At 38.0% G+C, this 19,216-nt stretch overlaps 1 protein-coding gene across 2 annotated transcripts in view; it reads right to left on the bottom strand.

The window, feature by feature from the left end:
* The window catches only part of PIEZO1 (piezo type mechanosensitive ion channel component 1), a 627,492-nt gene that overhangs the window by 317,118 nt on the left and 291,158 nt on the right, over positions 1-19,216 (bottom strand). For both annotated transcript variants that reach the window (XM_053706596.1, XM_053705806.1), the window contains exons 4-5: positions 18,469-18,511; positions 17,843-17,981 (exon numbers count right to left, since the gene is read on the bottom strand). In XM_053706596.1, the coding sequence (XP_053562571.1) occupies positions 17,843-17,981; positions 18,469-18,511 (182 nt within the window). The remainder of the gene's footprint in view (positions 1-17,842; positions 17,982-18,468; positions 18,512-19,216) is intronic.

Genomic DNA, 19,216 nt, shown 5'->3' on the forward strand with positions numbered 1-19,216 from the left:
CGGTCGGGTGGTGAAGGAGGAGGTGAGTCTGAGGGTCGTTCCCGGGGGTGGGGGGGGGGAGAGACTTCTTACTTGCGGTCTAACATTGGGTAATACATTTAAGTCAAGGCTCAAAAAGTACATTTATGCTTACCTGATAAATTAATTTCTTCTACGATAAGACGAGTCCACGGATTTCATCCTTACTTGTGGGATATTAACCTCCTGCTAACAGGAAGTGGCAAGGAGCACCACAGCAGAGCTGTATATATAGCTCCTCCCTTCCCTCCACCCCCAGTCATTCGACCGAAGGTTTAGGAAGAGAAAGGAAAAGCTAAAAGGTGCAGAGGTGACTGAAGTTATAAAAAATAAAATACCGTATATCTAATCTGTCTGAAAAAATGACAGTGAGGGCCGTGGACTCGTCGTATCGTAGAAGAAATTAATTTATCAGGTAAGCATAAATTTACTTTTCTTCTACAAGATACGACGAGTCCACGGATTTCATCCTTACTTGTGGGATACAATACCAAAGCTACAGGACACGGATGAAACGGGAGGGACAGGACAGAGACCTAAACGGAAGGCACCACTGCTTGAAGAACCTTTCTCCCAAAAACAGCCTCAGAAGAAGCAAAAGCATCAAATTTGGAAAATTTGGAAAAAGTATGAAGAGACGACCAAGTCGCAGCCTTGCAAATCTGTTTGTTTTTAAAAGCCCATGTGGAAGCCACAGCCCTAGTAGAATGAGCCATAATTCTTTCAGGAGGCTGCTGTCCAGTCTCATATGCCAGACGGATGATACCCTTCAGCCAAAAAGATAGAGAGGTAGCCATAGCTTTCTGACCCCTACTCTTTCCAGAATAAACAATGAATAATGAAGATGATTGACGGAAATCCTTAGTCGCCTGCAAGTAAAACTTCAAGGCACGGACCACGTCCAGGTTATGCAACTTACGCTCCTTCTTAGAAGAAGGATTAAGACATAATGAAGGAACAACAATTTCCTGATTAATATTCTTATTAGAAACAACCTTAGGGAGGAAACCAGGTTTGGTACGTAAAACCACCTTATCAGAATGGAAGATAATATAAGGTGAATCACATTGTAATGCTGAAAGCTCAGAGACTCTACGAGCAGAAGAAATAGCAACCAAAAACAAAACTTTCCAAGATGACAGCTTAATATCTATGGAATGCATAGGTTCAAATGGAACCCCTTGAAGAACTCTAAGAACTAAATTCAAACTCCAGAGCGGAGCAATTGGTCTAAATACAGGCTTAATTCTGGTTAGAGCCTGACAAAAAGACTGAACATCTGGAACATCTGCCAAACGTTTGTGTAGCAAAATTGACAAAGCAGAAATCTGTCCCTTTAAGGAACTCGCTGATAACCCTTTCTCCAATCCATCTTGGAGAAAAGACAGAATCCTGGGAATCCTAACTTTACTCCATGAGTAGCCCTTGGATTCACACCAAAAAAGATATTTACGCCATATCTTATGATAGATCTTTCTAGTGACAGGCTTACGTGCCTGTATCAGAGTATCAATGACCAAATCTGAGAATCCCCGCTTAGATCAAGCGTTCAATCTCCAAGCAGTCAGCTGCAGAGAATTTAGATTTGGATGTTGGAAAGGTCCTTGAATGAGAAGGTCCTGTCTCAATGGAAGTTTCCACGGTGGCAGAGAGGACATGTCCAGTTGTCCACTAGATCCGCATACCAAGATCCGAGCAATCACGCGTGGAAGGAGAGGAAACGGTGGAAACACATAATATAGGCTGAACGACCAAGGCACTGCCAAGGCATCTATCAGTTCGGCCTGAGGATCCCTCGACCTGGATCCGTATCTTGGAAGCTTGGCATTCTGTCGAGATGCCATCAGATCCAATTCCGGTCTGCCCCATCGGAGAATCAGTGAGGCAAACACCTCCGGGTGGAGTTCCCACTCCCCCCGGATGAAAAGTCTGTCGACTTAGAAAATCCGCTTCCCAGTTCTCTACTCCTGGGATGTAGATTGCCGACAGATAACAAGAGTGGGCCTCCGCCCATCGAATTATCTTGGATACTTCTATCATCGCCAAGGAACTCCTCGTTCCCCCCTGATGATTGATATAAGCCACAGTAGTGATATTGTCCGACTGGTATCTGATGAATTTGGCCGAAGCCAACTGAGGCCATGCCTGAAGCGCACTGAATATTGCTCTCAATTCCAGAATATTGATTGGAAGTAGAGACTCCACCTGAGTCCATACACCTTGAGCCTTCAGGGAATTCCAGACTGCACCCCAGCCCAGTAGGCTGGTGTCCGTTGTCACCATCACCCACGAGGGTCTGCGGAAACACGTCCCCTGGGACAGATGATCCGGCGACAACCAACAAAGAAGAGAGTCACTGGTCTCTTGATCCAGATTTATCTGAGGAGATAAATTCGCATAGTCCCCATTCCACTGTCCGAGCATGCACAGCTGCAGTGGTCTGAGATGAAAACGGGCAAACGGAATGATGTCCATTGCCGCTACCATTAACCCAATTACCTCCATACACTGAGCCACTGATGGCCAAGGATTGGACTGAAGGGTTCGACAAGTATTTAGAATTTTTGATTTTCTGATCTCCGTCAGAAATATTTTCATGTCTACAGAGTCTATCAGAGTTCCCGTGGAACTAGTGAACTCTTTTCTAGGTTCACCTTCCATCCGTGAGTTCTCAGAAAGGACAACACTGTGTCTGTATGAGATTTTGTCAGATAAGTCGACGCCTGAATCAAAATATTGTCCAGATAAGGCGCCACTGCTATGCCCCGCGGTCTGAGAACTGCCAGAAGGGACCCTAGAACCTTTGTGAAGATCCTGGGTGCTGTGGCCAACCCGAAGGGAAGAGCCACGAACTGAAAATGTTTGTCCAGGAAGGCAAACCTTTGGTACTGATGATGATCCTTGTGAATAGGAATATGAAGGTATGCATCCTTCAGATCCACGGTAGTCATATATTGACCCTCCTGGATCATTGGTAAAATTGTTCGGATGGTCTCCATCTTGAAGGATGGAACTCTGAGAAACTTGTTTAGACTCTTGAGATCTAAAATAGGTCTGAACGTTCCCTCTTTTTTGGGAACCACAAAAAGGTTTGAGTAAAATCCCTGTCCCTGTTCTAGTCTTGGAACGCGCCAAATTACTCCCATAGTGGAGAGGTCTTTTACACAACGTAAGAACGCCTCTCTTTTTATCTGGTCTACAGACAATCGTGACAGAAGAAATCTCCCTCTTGGGAGAAAATCCTTGAATTCCAGTTGATACCTGTGGGTCACGATTTCCAGTGCACAGGGGTCCTGAACATCTCTTGCCCAAGCCTGGGCAAAGAAAGAAAGTCTGCCCCCTACTAGATCCGGTCCCGGTTTGAGGGCCGCCCCTTCATGCTGTCTTTGTAGCAGCAGCGGGCTTCTTGAGTTGTTTACCCTTGTTCCAAGCCTGGTTGGGTCTCCAGACGGACTTGGACTGAGCAAAATTCCCTTCCTGCTTTGTGGAGGAAGAGGAAGCAGAGGGTAGTCCTTTAAAATTTCGAAAGGAACGAAAATTATTTTGTTTACCCCTCATCTTAACAGACTTATCCTGAGGTAGGGCGTGACCTTTACCTCCAGTAATGTCCAAAATGATTTCCTTCAACTCAGGCCCAAACAGGGTCTTACCTTTGAAGGGAATAGCTAAGAGCTTAGATTTAGATGACACATCAGCAGACCACGATTTTAACCATAACGCTCTACGTGCTAAAATGGCAAATCCTGCATTTTTCGCCGCCAATTTAGCAATTTGAAAGGCGGCATCTGTAATAAAAGAATTAGCTAGCTTGAGAGCCTTAATTCTATCCAAAATGTCCTCTAAAGGGGTCTCAACCTTCAGTGACTCTTCTAGAGCATCAAACCAAAAAGCTGCTGCAGTAGTAACCGGAACAATGCAAGCTGTTGGTTGTAAAAGGAAACCCTGATGAATAAATAATTTCTTTAGAAGACCCTCTAACTTCTTATCCATAGGGTCTTTGAAAGCACAACTGTCAACAATAGGAATAGTTGTACGCTTAGCCAGGGTAGATATAGCTCCCTCCACCTTAGGGACAGTCTGCCAAGAGTCCCAAATGGTGTCTGATATGGGATACATTTTCTTAAAATTAGGAGGAGGAGTGAACGGTATACCCGGTCTATCCCATTCCTTCTTAATAATTTCCGAAATTCTTTTAGGAACCGGAAAAACATCAGTGTAAGTAGGTACCTCTAGATATTTGTCCATTTTACACAATTTCTCTGGTGGTATTACAATAGGGTCACAATCATCCAGAGTCGCTAAAACCTCCCGAAGTAACAGGCGGAGGTGTTCAAGCTTAAACTTAAAGGACATGACGTCCGAATCTGTCTGACGTAACATACTTCCTGGGTCTGAAAGTTCTCCCTCAGACAACAATTCCCTGACCCCCAACTCAAAGCCCTGTGAGGGTACATCGGAAATAGCCAACAAAGCATCAGAGGACTCAGTATTCAGATTAATTCCTGTCCTACTACGTTTACCCTGTAACACTGGTAACTTAGATAATACCTCTGTAAGGGTAGTTGACATAACTGCAGCCATATCCTGCAGAGTAAAAGAATTAAACGCACTTGAGGTACTTGGCGTCGCTTGTGTGGGCGTTAAAGGTTGTGACACTAGTGGAGAATTAGATGGCATATCCTGATTCTCTTCAGACTGAGAATCATCCTTAGGCACCCTTTCTTTACATAAAATATGATTTTTACATTGTAAGGCTCTTTCAGTACAAGAGGTACACAAAATAAGGGGGGGTTCCACACTGGCCTCTAAACACATAGAACAAGTATTTTCTTCATTTTCAGACATGTTAAACAGACTAGCATTAGCCACAATGGACGACTTTTAACCTTAATTATGGTATCTAGAGAATTTTGAAAAAAAAATACTGCGCCTTTAAATAATAAAAGCGCAACAATTTTTCTGTCTGCATAAAAAAACGATCTTTAGCACATAAATCTTATGCTAAACAGTTCAATTTTGCCAAAAATTATTGCACTAGTTGAGCAAAAAACTAAATCATCCTGTAAAAAGTATTTTTTATCTAGAAAATAAACTTTAAACAACAATAACAGCCCCTGCACCTCGCCACAGCTCTGCTGCGGCGCCTACCTGCCCCCTGGGTACACAAAATGGATTCAACAACAATCCGGTGACTGAATCTCAACTTTTAGGCCCCACCGGAGCTAGTGCCTGCTGTTTTCTAGTGAGGAGAAACTGCACATCTGAGCGCGCGAATTAGGCCCCGCCCGCCGTGGGCGTCGCATGATCTCTCTCCATAACCGCATGGGAAGCGGTTTAAATAAGCCATGAGGTCTTTCCTAATGTTTTAACCCCAAATAAATTTATGCCATAAAAATGTCTCCTTAACCGCATGGTAAGCGGTACTGATAAACCATGTGGTCCCCTGATGTTATCGCACACACTGTATGCCATACATAAATGTAGAAAGTGTCACAGATACCTTCACCAGTGTCAAGCCCCTCTTGAATACATACTCCTTGTAATCAATATGGTTAACTAGTAATGTCAGTAACACCCTATGCCATCCAGGTCTACTGCTTACCCCTTCCCTTACAGGGAAAAATGTCAGCCAGTTCTGATATAACATGTCTCCTCAGAAACAAAGACTGAACAAACCTCAATGCTGCTTGTAGCATGACACCGGTCTCCACACTGAAGATTTCTCTTGCACTACCTTCAGAAGCTCTGTGGGAACCAAAATGGATCTTAGTTACATCTGCTAAGATCATCAACCTCAAGGCAGAAATCTTCATTCCATATCTCCCTGAGGAAAATAGTACACACCGGTACCATTTAAAATAAAAAACTTCTTGATTAAAGAATCTAAAACTAACACCTCACTTTACCTCTTCCTATTACTAACACAGGAAAAGAGAATTACTGGGGGTGGAGGGAAGGGAGGAGCTATATATACAGCTCTGCTGTGGTGCTCTTTGCCACTTCCTGTTAGCAGGAGGTTAATATCCCACAAGTAAGGATGAAATCTGTGGACTCGTCGTATCTTGTAGAAGAAAAAAGAGGAAAGAAAGTGTTTGAGGAAAAGATTACGAAGAGAGCCGAGGAATTACTATTGCCGTTTAACACCACTGTAAGGAAAAAGAGAAAGGGGAAAGAAAAAGAAAGAAAAAAAAAAAGCCGAAACAACGTTTGGCTGGTGAATACCACTATATAGAACAGGATTTATATGAGAGTGTAAGGTTGGGCTTTCTTTACTTGTAAGGAAGGCACTCTTAAAATCTCAGACTGAATTTGATCAAAGTCTCAAAGGACAATTACAGTCATTTTCTGTGTAAAATATGAAGCACTTCAGAAATACAAGCTAAAAATGTAAGTGAAAAAGAAAAGTGCTTTGACATATATCTCCGTGGGACAATCATTGTGCTGCTGGGTATAAGAAGAGTGCTAGGTATATGCGCAAAAAGGGAGAGGAGGGGAGAAAAAGAAAGGAAAAGAGTCCTCTTTTTATGTGTAATGCTTGTTGTTTCCCCTTAGAGGGATTTCTCTCTCTTTTTTCTTTTGTTATCCCCTCACTTTGTGAGAGACTTCACTTATTTTAATATAAACAAACTCCTGAGAAGGAGTAAAAGCGAAGAGAGGTCACTCACATTAAGAAATAGCACTCAAGGTGTATAAAAAGTAAATTGTCTAAATGAACAAAGCTATAGCTCATTTACTTACTCTGTATAAATAGCAATAAGTAAAGGTATTAGGCTTTGAAGCTTTGCACATTTGGTATTCTTGCCCTTCTATAGAAATAAGCGAGGTTGCTACAAAATTGATACTTGTTGCACTTCTTGACTAGTTACAAGAGGTTACTGTTAATAAGATACACATAGTTCAACATAATATTCTGGGGCTTTCAGAGAATGACTCATGTGATGTTAAAGTGTTCTTTAGAGGGGGATTCATTTGTATATTTTATTAAAAGGTTATTTCACTTCCTATTTTTCTCATATATTAACAGCCTAAAGAAATTACATTGAGTTGTTATAAAGGGGCTGTAAAATAATCTTTGAAAAACATTAGCAAACTCATTATTTTTACATAAGCAAATGAGTATATAATACCCTTCAGACAAGTGCAAGAGGACAATAAAATCCTAACCTCATAGCTTTTTTAATATTTGCGGAAAAGCAACGACGATTCCTTAAAGTAATAGACCTTATTAAGGAGAGTAAGAGATAAGGAGGAAACTGCGGTAATTATAGTAGTATGGTCATTATGATATATTGCTGTCTCTATGTATAACTGCAAAAGAGAAAAGAAGGTAAAATACAGAGAGATCTATCACGTCAGAATCTGTATTAAGAAAGTAAACTCTGTAAGTTATTTGAAGCAAAAAAGATACAGTTCTATATTTGTTCTGCATTAACAAACATAAAAGAACTCCTACAGAAGTGAGTCCTGTATTAGATACTTGGGTTGAAATCGACTACTGAGAATAATTCTTAAAAGAATTAGATCCTAGTAAGGATAATAGAAGTAAGGGAAGAAATCACGGTAATTGTAGTATCTGGTCATTAAACAATAAGCCTGTACTTCCACATGACTGTAAAGGAGTAATTTCTTAAAGAAAGGGAAAAAAAAAAGAAAAGACTCACCCTTCCTTTTCTTCCTTTTTTTCTTCTTTACACAAATTTTGCACAGTTCCCACAGTTCACGATTTTGTATCACTTTTTATCATTTTTACACGCCTTAGGCCTAAAAAGGGGGATTATTTTTTTCTTTTTATTTTTTTTCTCTCTTTCTTTCTCTTCTCTCACATTGCACTTTATAATATAGTACACTCTATAATTATACACAAAATCACTATTGCTAAAATTCGCCTCAAGCACAGCACATGGATAAATACCTTCATAGTCACTCCAAAAATTCTCCTCCAGTCATGGCAGGAAGACAAAGAGACAAAAAGAACAATGCTGTTCATGAAACTTCAACAGATACACAAATATCCGTGATTAACTCGCCGACGGAGCCACTAGATATTCAAACATTAGTCAGCAAGATTTTAGAAGCTTTAGCCCCCAAATTTGACGGTCTAAAAAAAGAGATTAAACAAGATATTGCATCTTTAACAAATGAGGTAAAACAGTTTGCTCACAGACTCTCCGAGGCGGAGTAAAGAATCTCAGACCTCGAGTATACTAATATGACTTATAAAAATAGTCTTGATACCATAAATATAACACTATCGAAAATGCAGAATAAAATAGAACACCTGGAAAACAGATCTAGAAGGAATAATTTGAGAATTATCGGGGTCCCAGAGGAAAAACAATTTGAGGACCTAGATAGGCTGCTTACAGAGACATTACCTAGATTATTACAGATCCCGGAATCTCACCCTCAGATAGTCATTGAGAGGACCCAAAGGATAGTGACACCCACCCTAAATAAAACTAACACAAGACCAAGACCTATAATCGCTAAGGTCCTGAATTTTCTGCATAAAGTTGCAATGCTCCTTGTTTTTCGCAAACACCAACCTATCTTTTTAGGTGATTCAAAAATGTTTATGTTCCAGGACTATTCGGCAGAATTAGCGTAAAAAAGGAGGGAGCTTGCTCTAATATGCACAAAATTCATTAATCAAGGCGTACAAGCAATTTTACTTTATCCAGCAAAACTGAAATTGTTGATAGAGGGACGCACATATTTATATGAATCAGCTCAGGACGCAGGAAAATTTTATGATGAGGTATTCCCTTCAGGATAGGATTAAAATTAAGATAAAATACATCAGACAGCTCAGATACTCTGTTTATCACAAAATGATTAGATTAAATAGAAATAAGGAAAGGGAGGGAAGTTGGGGCAAACTTCCCCTAGCAGCATGCTTACAATGGGATATAGTCATTTTTATTGAATTTTTTCTTTTTTATGTTTTTTTTCCTTCGTTTTCCTTCCCCTTTCTTTTATAGATGGATATAAAGAATACGTTTAAATTGATTTCCTGGAACATAGGAGGCCTCACATCCCCTATTAAACGTAAAATAATACTGTCTCACTTAAAGAAAAACAATATGGATATAGCTTTCTTGCAAGAAACCCATTTAAAACCTGAGGAAGTGATCAAACTCAAGACTTCTTGGGTCAAGGAAGTAATATTCTCTTCCACATTAAAAAGAAAAAGTGGTGTAGCAATCCTGTTGGGCAAGAAACTTATATATGAAGTTTAACATGTTGATGCAGACAAGGAGGGGAGATACCTAAGTGCGAAAATCAAAATGATGAAAACATTATACACATTTTGCAATGTGTACGCTCCCAACGTCTTCAGTCTCCCATTTTGGGAAAATCTACAAAACAAGCTCATGACATATGCAGAGGGCTACTTGATACTCTGAGATGACTTTAACATGGCACCAAAATATCCAATTGATAGGTTGAGACAGAACCCTGTCTCCCAGAAAACGAAGAGAGATAACCAGGAATCAAAGTTATTTGCTAAATTAACTAAAAATTTAAAGATATGTGACATATGGAGACTACAGAATACTGAAGTTAGAGATTATACATGTCATTCGCGGGCACATAAGACACTCTCTAGAATAGACCTCTTCTTAATAGATGAGAGACTCTGCAAATCTAAGGTGATAGCTGGAATCTTACCAATTACCACATCTGATCATGCTCCGATCTCCCTTGAGTTTCAATGAAACTATTTAGAGAGAGGGAACAGAGGTTTCCAGTTCCCACGATACCTAGCTTCTGATAACTAATTTAAAAATTGGCTGACTGCTAAATTTCATGAATTTGTTTCTTTCAATCGAGAACATATACCTCGACCCGCGTTATTTTGGGAAACAGCCAAAGCGGTCCTACGGGGGGAAATAATGGCATACAGTATTTTTAGGTCTAAGAGGCTCAAGGTGAGGGAAGGGGAACTCCTGAGAGCAACAAAATTCATATAATCAATATATATATCAGAAAACTCCATAAAGCTGGTCCAGATATATATCTGCTTTAGCAGATAGAGACTCTTTTTACTTGCATAAAACATCTCAAAATGACATTAGATTACAGGCTAAGCTATACCATTATGGAAATAAAACAGGGAAACTCTTGGCAAACCTGGTCAGACGTGATAAAGCTTCTCCGATAAGCATTATAAATCACCTACTGAATTGATAGAAGTATTTGAGGATTACTATAGAGATCTTTATACCTCTAAAGCATCATATATAGAACGAAAATAATTTTGGAAGAAAATAACTTATCCGGTTCTGACCCCTGACTTACTTGATAACTTATATTCTCCTATTATGGAGAAAGAAACTCTTACAACAACTCAAAGTTTAGCTTCAGGTAAAGCCCCGGGGCCTGATGCTCTTCCGAACGATCTATATAAGATATTGTCATCTGAAATAACAATACATCTAACTTCGCTATTTAATGATTTATATATTAAGGGCAATACACCAACACCTGACTTTGTTGCTTCCTACACTGCTCTTATTCTTAAACCTGGGAAAGACCCGACGAGAAAAGAATCTTATAGACCTATCGCGCTCTTAAACACAGACTACAAACTACTAACGACTAATTTGGCAAAGAGGCTTCAATCCCTCCTTCCCACTATTATTCACAAAGATCAAGCTGGGTTTATTTCAAAACGCAACTCCTCAGCTAAAATCAGAGAAGTATTTCTTACAATAGAGCATTTTAAAGCAATGCAGGAGCTGCGGAGCGGTGGGGGAGAAGACACCCATGATATGGCGATCATATTTATTGATGCAGAAAACGCGTTTGACTCGGTACATTACGATCACATTTTTTCACTTTGAAGCAGTTGGGATTAGCTGGTAACTTTCTTAGTTTTTTTAACAATCTTTATAAAAATGCTTCAACGAAAATCGTAGTAAACGGAGATGTGTCTCATGACATAAGGCTGGAGAGGGGAACCAGGCAGGGGTGTCCTCTCTCCCCACTTTTATTTGATTTAGCCATTGAACCCCTGGCTACTCAAATACAGCAACAACTGGAAGGAATTAAGGTTAAGAAAAGAGAGCTGCGAATCGCACTTTACGCTGATGATGTATTAATATATATATATATCAAATACTCATGGAAATATCCCAAAGATTCTTTCAATAATAGATCAGTTTGGAAATTTCTCTGGATATAAGGTTAACGCCGCAAAATCAGAGCTACTTTGGATTAAACAGACGAAAGACTCACTTACAGTTAACCCCTTCAGCATAGTGCAAGACTCAGTCAAATATCTAGGTATTTGGATATCCTCTAATCCTGATAAGTGGTACACTTTGAATATACCCCCAGTACTTAAGAGTGTGAAAGAAGCTTTTAAAAATAGGCAGAAGCTTCCTCTCTCTTTATCAGGACGAATAGCTCTATATAAAATGACCCTTCTTCCGAAAATATTATATGTTCTTCAGAATACTCCACTGATTCTTAAATTGAAGGACATTTTATCATTTAATGAAGCTCTTCGTTCATTTATCTGGCAGAACAAAAAACCTAGAATCTCACTAATTAAGTTAGCCTTACCTGTGAAATATGGAGGACTCTCTCTCCCTAATCTACGTATATACAATCAAGTATTCTTAGCTCGTATTGTAGCAGACTGGCTGACCAATAGTAACTATATCACGAATCTTGAACTGGATGGTAGCATTACACATCCATACTCTTTAAGAGCTTTAATACATTGTAATAACAATATGTACCCTTCTGAATTAAAAAAATTAGATCAATTTATAATCCAATACAAATGTGGAAGAGGATATGTAACTCTTTATCCATAGAATCTAGGATATCAAGATATAATCCACTATTGAATAACCCTCAATTTCAAGCCGGGATGCAATCAACTCTTTTTTTTGAAGTGAGAGGCCCAAGGTCTTGGCCAGATCCATCAATTAATAGACTTCGAAAGAAGATGTATTACGTCCTTTAATTCTATAAAAGAAGAATTTCATATTCCTAATAAAAACTTCTTTGCTTACCTTCAAGCAAGACATTTTGCTAATAAGCTGATAATTGATCATGTTTGGGACTGGTCTCTTGGAAATATTGAGAACTGGCTTCTCCTAATTAAGAATGGATTTACATCAATTTCTTACATCTATCACAAGTTGGTCTCAATTAAAGGTCCAGAAACAATGGAAAAGATTCAATGTAAATGGGCCGAATTGCTAAGGCAAGATTCTCTGGACCTTACTTTATTTACCCTTTCAGTACAAGCAGTCTCTCGGGCAACTCTCTCAGCAACTTGGAGGGAGTTTCATGTTAAGTTCTTGCATATGTCATATTTTACACCGAAAAAAAGGTTCTCAGTGTCAGAATGCTAGTTTTAATAAGTGCCCAAAATGCTCCTTCCCTTCGGCTAGCCTACTGCATATGATATGGGAATGCCTAAAAATAAGAAATTTTTGGATGAAGATACAATACTGGTTAGTCAACACGATAAGTGCCCCCCTCCTTGCCTCTTTCACCATTAGAAATATTTTTATTTGCTCATGGCAGGGGTTTGCCCCCTAATAATACTAAAATCATTAATCAGATTATTCTAGCTGGTAGATACCTGATCTTAAAGAAGTGGAAAACTAAAGCAGCTCTGAGTATAATAGAAGTTAAAAACTGTTTAAAGAAACAATGTATTATTGAACAGGTGGATACTGATATACAAAATGATGAAGACGTGAAGAGGTTCTTCTCAAAGTGGTCTTTGTTTATAAAAACTCTCTCTGATAGTTCAGAAACACGGAATTAATTCTATTGGGAGTATGGTAATTGACTATAACTTTTTCTGGCTTCTCTTTGCTTCCCCCCCCCCCCTTTTTTTTTCTCTCTCTTTTTTTTTTTATTGGTTATGCGTTGTTTGGCTTTTTTTTAATCTGTTTTTTGGTTGTTATAGAAAATGATGTAGTAGTTAAGGGTAAGAAAGCTACTAGGGCAATTAGTATAAAACTAATGCAGGAGCAAGATGTTAAGCTGCTGTTTCTTTCTTTTTCTTTTTAATTTTTTTTTAATTACTCTTGGGGAACTAAGTTATGACTGATAAAAATGGATTTGTAAATTACCCCCAAATATGTAAACACAAAGATAATGTCCCCTTTTTTTTTTCTTCTGTACCCTGAACTGAATAGTAATAAAAATAAATGTTAAAAAAAAATGGCATGCTCTATCTGAATAATGAAAGTTTAATTTTGGTTGAGTGTCCCTTTAAGCACACAACAAAACAGTTTTGAAGTACAATGCCCTTTCTTTTTCTTTACACAAGAATAAATTCCTATCTAATTACTAACTTGGATCGTAATTCAGTAATTACATTGTGCATATTGGTTAGTTTTCCATGTATTGTTTTCACAATTGTGACACTAGAATAATGTGAACTTACATACATTTTCCATCGTTATGCACAAAACCTGGAATAAAAATGAGATTAGAAGATACTAGCGCACGTGTATCACTATTTCTATTCTACTTAACAAGACTGGCAAATTATATAATCTATATCTGAACACCTAACAGTATATACAATGCCCTCAAATGACTTTACATTGATGCCAAGTATAGTCTAGGGGATATATTTGTTCTAACCCCCTTTCCTATATCTCCTTCCACACACAGTATTGCCCTTCACCTCTTCATAACTCCAGTCCCAGGGCTTGCCCCTCCTTACACACCAAATTACCCTACATCACAAAACAGCACGCAGAAGAAGCCAGGTGTAAAAGACTCTGTACAATTAAAGGGACAATAAACACCTCAAGATATTAATATAAATTGTTTAATTGCATGTAGTAAAACAAATTTGCAATATACTTTCATTATTTATTATTTCTGAATATTGTGGGCTTTCCCATTCATGTTAAACATGGAAGTGCAGACACAGCTATATTCCATGCAGTCATTGGCTGCACACTTTAGTAAACCATTTATAACCATTCCTAATTGGCCTCAGCAGAAAAGGTAACCTAAGTTACAATATGGCGGTGCCCACTGCTTTATGGAGATTAACTTTAACCTTATTTTTTCGATATTTAAACAACTATTATAATGTTTAAAAGTACATGTGCAAATTATTCTCAGGCTAATCTTTACTCTGAATACATCATTAAAGCAATTATTTATTTAGTGGGGTTTTTTTTAAAATTTGAAAAAAAGTTTAAAAATACATTATCCAATTACAGTGCAAGACAAAACAGGATTATTTTTGTGACTTTATAATTTCAGCATCTTTGTACTCATATTTATGTTACTAACCAAGAAAAAAGAAAAGAAGCCTGGAAGTACTTAGCTGAACACAAAAAGTACGTAAAGTTTACCCTTTACCAAATCAACAAACAAACAAACCAAAAAAAAAAGTTAAAAATATAGTGACATTTCTTATTCAATAAAAAAATCCTTATACTGATTTTACCTATCACATGTCTTACAATAAAGTAAACCAGTATCGTTGCTAAATATGGCATAGCTCCCAAGGCAATATGTTATAAACATTTATGCCCTTGTGGCATCCCCAGAACTTTACCAGATACTATAATGTGCCCTTTTCTTATGTTCGATATTAATGTCACTCACAAAATAAAACAAAAAAACATTCATTAACATTTTTTAAATAAACAGTCTTACTATGGTACTGCCTTGACATTTAAGCAAAGACCTTCTTATTGTAATACCATAAAGTGAATGAATTCCCTAAGTCCTTATCTTAAACAGTTACCTTCTAGTGATCTTGCTAAACATCCCATGTATTCTATTAGAGTCTAGTGACATTCCTATTATCTAACTATGAATAGATCCAGATGTCCTATTGACAATATACATTGTAATTAACACATAACGTGACTGCCCTTAAAAAGCATCCATCTTTTAGTGCTAGAACCATAATAACCTAGTGTCTTCTGATGACTTAACAGATAACAAAGAACTTTCCTAGAACATTGGCTTAGACCTTTACCTTTTAGTAATCTAGCTGGCATATTGTGTTTTAGACAAGAACCTTCTATTAAGATGCCATAGAATATATAATTTCCCCAAAACAATTTCTTAAACTTTAGTCAGCTAGTGACCTTACTGTGAATTATGTAACTTTGTGTACAACTTAACAAACCATAAATTCTGTTATTCTAATACTATCTCGTGACATTTCTATTATCAACTAATATTAGATCGGGATGTCCTAATGACACTTTATAATGAGATTAACCAGCCTCTTTTACTACCCATTGTAGACAACCACCTCTTAGTGAAAAGTTTAGCGAGACCTTTATATTGACCCAGTGTCTTCTATTGGCTTAACAAAATAGTAAAATATTTTCATAGAATTCTGTCTTGAACATATACATTCTGATGCCCTAGCTAGCATCTTTATATCTTAAAAATGTACATTTTATCATACCAGCAATACCATTGTGAAGTTTAGAAGAAACAAAAAGGAGAAAGAAGCCATTCCAACAATTTAAATAATAATAACGTTGTCTAAAAAAATGTGTGCTTCTTCAGGAGTGTCAAAAACAAAAAAGTCATTGCAAACTCTAATCCTGTTTAGCTGGATACAGTAAAGGAAAGTTTTTCCGCTCTTTTACAAGTTGTGAACAAATACTTGAGAAGAGTCCCTTTTTAGTTGCAGTCTCATAGGCAAAGACCTGGAACAACAGTAATCTTCCTTCCTTGTAGGTTAGTTGTTGCACTCTACGAAAGGCCCTGCTCCTTCCAGATTCAGTCATTAGGGTAGAGTTTCCTCAGCAAACTGTATCAAACTTAAAATCTGTTTTAACTTCTTCCGATAGACCTAGGTTGTTACACCTGCTTCTGTCCTCCAGTTCTTCTATTTTGGCAGTTAGCTTGGCATTTTGTTTAAAAGTCAGGTAAAGCTTAGGGTCTAGAATGTTTTGTTTGTCTTCACAATCTGATACCCTTTGTTCCAACTCAGATATCCTGCTGTTTTCTTTTTTTTATTTCCACCATTATAGATGAGAGTTTTGCATTAATTTCCTCTATTTTGGGAAATATAAGGGCTGATACCTGGGCTGCTATAATATTAGCCTAATTTCCTTCTTCCGCTTTATCCTCAATTAAAGAACCTCCAGAAATATTTAGATTTTTGGGGGTTTTCCTTTCTCCTGTGTTGCTCTTAAGACATTTAAATATTTGTCCATCTAGACAGTTCTAATATTAAGGAGGGGAGGGGGAAGTCTCAAATCTGTATAAATCACCTTGGTAGGTGTCCTTCTCAGTGTAACATTCAAAAAGAGAGTAGACACGAAAAAGGAAAAGAAAAAGCAAACTCAAAAGCTCTCTTGTACATTGAAACAGGTGCCTTTGAACAGGCCTTCAACTATTCCTTGCCTACAGGGCCTTTGTTGCTATCTGCTGTGTACTTTGCATAAGTCCCTGGGGTCCACCCCCCCCCCCCTGTTTTCTTTGTTCCTTTTTTCTCTAGAACAACTTCAATTATGATGGGATCGTGTGCAAAGTAAGGGTCCCAGCAATAATAGTATGAGGGGTGCAGGGTTCAAATATAGCTTAAAACCAACCTCTGGTAATTTGCCTTATAAATCAAATTCTGCCCAGTTATAGGCATATTACCATTACACTCTTTTATACATATTCCTATTCCAGAGTGTAATAGATTAGGAAAAACCAAAAAGCACAAAAAATAGAGTCATCTGCAGAGTCATTTACAGGCATAAGAGGGTTCAACACACCTTTGTCCTGTTTCATGCCACCAGCACCTTTGTATCCTCCTGAGCTGTTATACCCGTTTCGTCTGTAGCGGTTTGACTGTCCTGCTGGGGAGTCAAGACTCATCAGCTGTAAAATGAGATGAAAAAACACAAAAGACCTTGTGTTCTGGCTTTTGTGCGACCGGCTCTCTATTTGCTTAGAGCCTATGCCGACTTGCATGCCGCGGTAATTGAGGGACATCCAATCTGCCCCTGTGGTTTGTCATCCCTGACTGCTAACTACCAACTCTGCAGTCTAGTTGAAAATGGCAGCTACGGTGCCAGGTGAAGCTGTCTGTAGCCTAGCGTGTTTCCGAAATCCAGCCGCCACACACTTCACCTTCCTACTGCTGCATGCTGCCTTCTGCTGTACGTGACACAGAGACATCACCACTCGACACCTCTCCCCGATCAGACCTCAATTTATTTAGTGTTTAATGTCCCTTTAAAGCAGTGTTCTCTTCAGGACCTTTTTAGCAGGTGCACCTCCCAGATGATTTTACTGACCCCCTGGCTAAAATTTTAGCCAATATAAAGCTAAAATAAGCTAATATTAAACATATTCGATTTTTATTGCATAAAGGTTACATGCCTCATTTTAATGTTGTATAAAAGAGAGCATTTTACAAACTAATGCATTATTTAGTCATATGTAAACAAATGTTCCTGTCCTCCAATACAACTGTGGGATCGCTCCCTATCAGCCAATGAGCAATTTTCCCCTAGGGGCTAAGTGTGAGCAAACATAACTGTTCTGTTAGTTCAATATAAATTTAAATCTCAATCTTTTTCATGCAAAACTCCCCCCCAAAAAAAACACATTTTTAATATGTTTATATTTAAACATGCATATGGGGGGAAAAATAAAGGCCTTTAATACACTATATACTCTATATATAACTTCAGTATATACAAGTCATATCTCAGGCATGCAGCCCTCACTGGCAACCAAAGGTTAAATTAGATATAGCCCAGGGAGAGAAATGAAGACAAGTTATTAGGCAGATTGAATGAGATAAAAAGAATGATTTAACCCTTTGCGTATGGCTGCTTCACAGTGTTCTCACCTGTTCCAGATGTGTTGTGGACTTCATCTTTTTTAGCACCAGGCGATTACACAGACCCAGGCACACTGCTGACACCACAAGGATGCCCAAATCTGGGGAAACCACTCTTATAACATTAGGGATGTCAGAGAGGTCTAACCTAGAGTAACAACAATAGAAAGAATTCTGTTTTTAGTATGTCATGATTCTCACATAGGATGACTGGGTATTACAGAGGTTTACTACTGAGGGTGAAAATATCCTAAACTGCTCATAATATGATTCTTTTAACAGAATCCATCATTCTTGAAAGATTTTTTTAGTGGCATTTATTGTGTTATATTGCCTATGTATACATAATAATTCACAACATTTTTGTGTATGTAATTGTATTAAATTAGTGGAGTCACTGGGATAAAAAATAAGTCAGGATATATTATGTATTGTGATAGAATGTGAAGGGACTAGCATGGTGCAATGGCTTAAAAGTGCAATACAAATAAATGCCTGGTGATATTATTGGCCTGCTACATTATGATGATGGTGCACAATGCAGATTTGCTGATTCGCTTTTGCAGAATTTCATAGAACAGAGAGAGGGTATCTAGTATTCCCAAATCATATATAGTTCACAAAAGCACCCTTACCTAGTTACACCAACATGGCGAGCCAGCAACTCCCAAGTGCTACCTGCAATGTAAAATACACACAGGACATCAGTATGTGCTATCAGCCTATTGAAAATAACATATGGCAGTAACAATCTAGACACACACGTGTCATTAACTTCAATAAATGATACACCAACATATTCATACACACAAATATCAATTGATTCATTACATCTTAAAGGGATTGATGTATTGATATATGCACATAGATGAATTACATCTTTAAATAAAAACATAATTGCAATATACATGTTTTGTCAAAAATGCTTCTTAGTTATCACTGTTTTTGTGTTGACATTTTTCTCTGCACGTGCATGTGAAGCATAACTAGATATTCTCAGTGCCCCAGCATTTTAAATACTGCAGCTGTTCAGAGTGCCAGTGGGACTTGTATCATATAAGCAATTAACAAATTGAGTCATTACCAGATGATACAAGCACCTTAGGCTTTCTGAGCAAGTGCTGTGTTTAAAATGCTGGTGCACGGTACATACTTCAATAAACATTTGAAACAGCTATAGCTTTTATTAGAATCATTTACGCTAATTCATGTATATTAAAAAAATGCTTCTATTGAAAACTGAAATGCACCCATGTGGATTCCAGTTTTGGCTGGAATATCCCTTTAAGAATCATAATGCTTACATGTTACATTGATTAGCTCCTTAGTGTAAAATTATAATGATTTTATATATATAAGACTCTTTTTCTCAACTGCTTTTAA

The sequence above is a fragment of the Bombina bombina genome, chromosome 1, assembly GCF_027579735.1.
Source record: "Bombina bombina isolate aBomBom1 chromosome 1, aBomBom1.pri, whole genome shotgun sequence".
NCBI classification, from domain to species: Eukaryota; Metazoa; Chordata; class Amphibia; order Anura; family Bombinatoridae; genus Bombina; species Bombina bombina.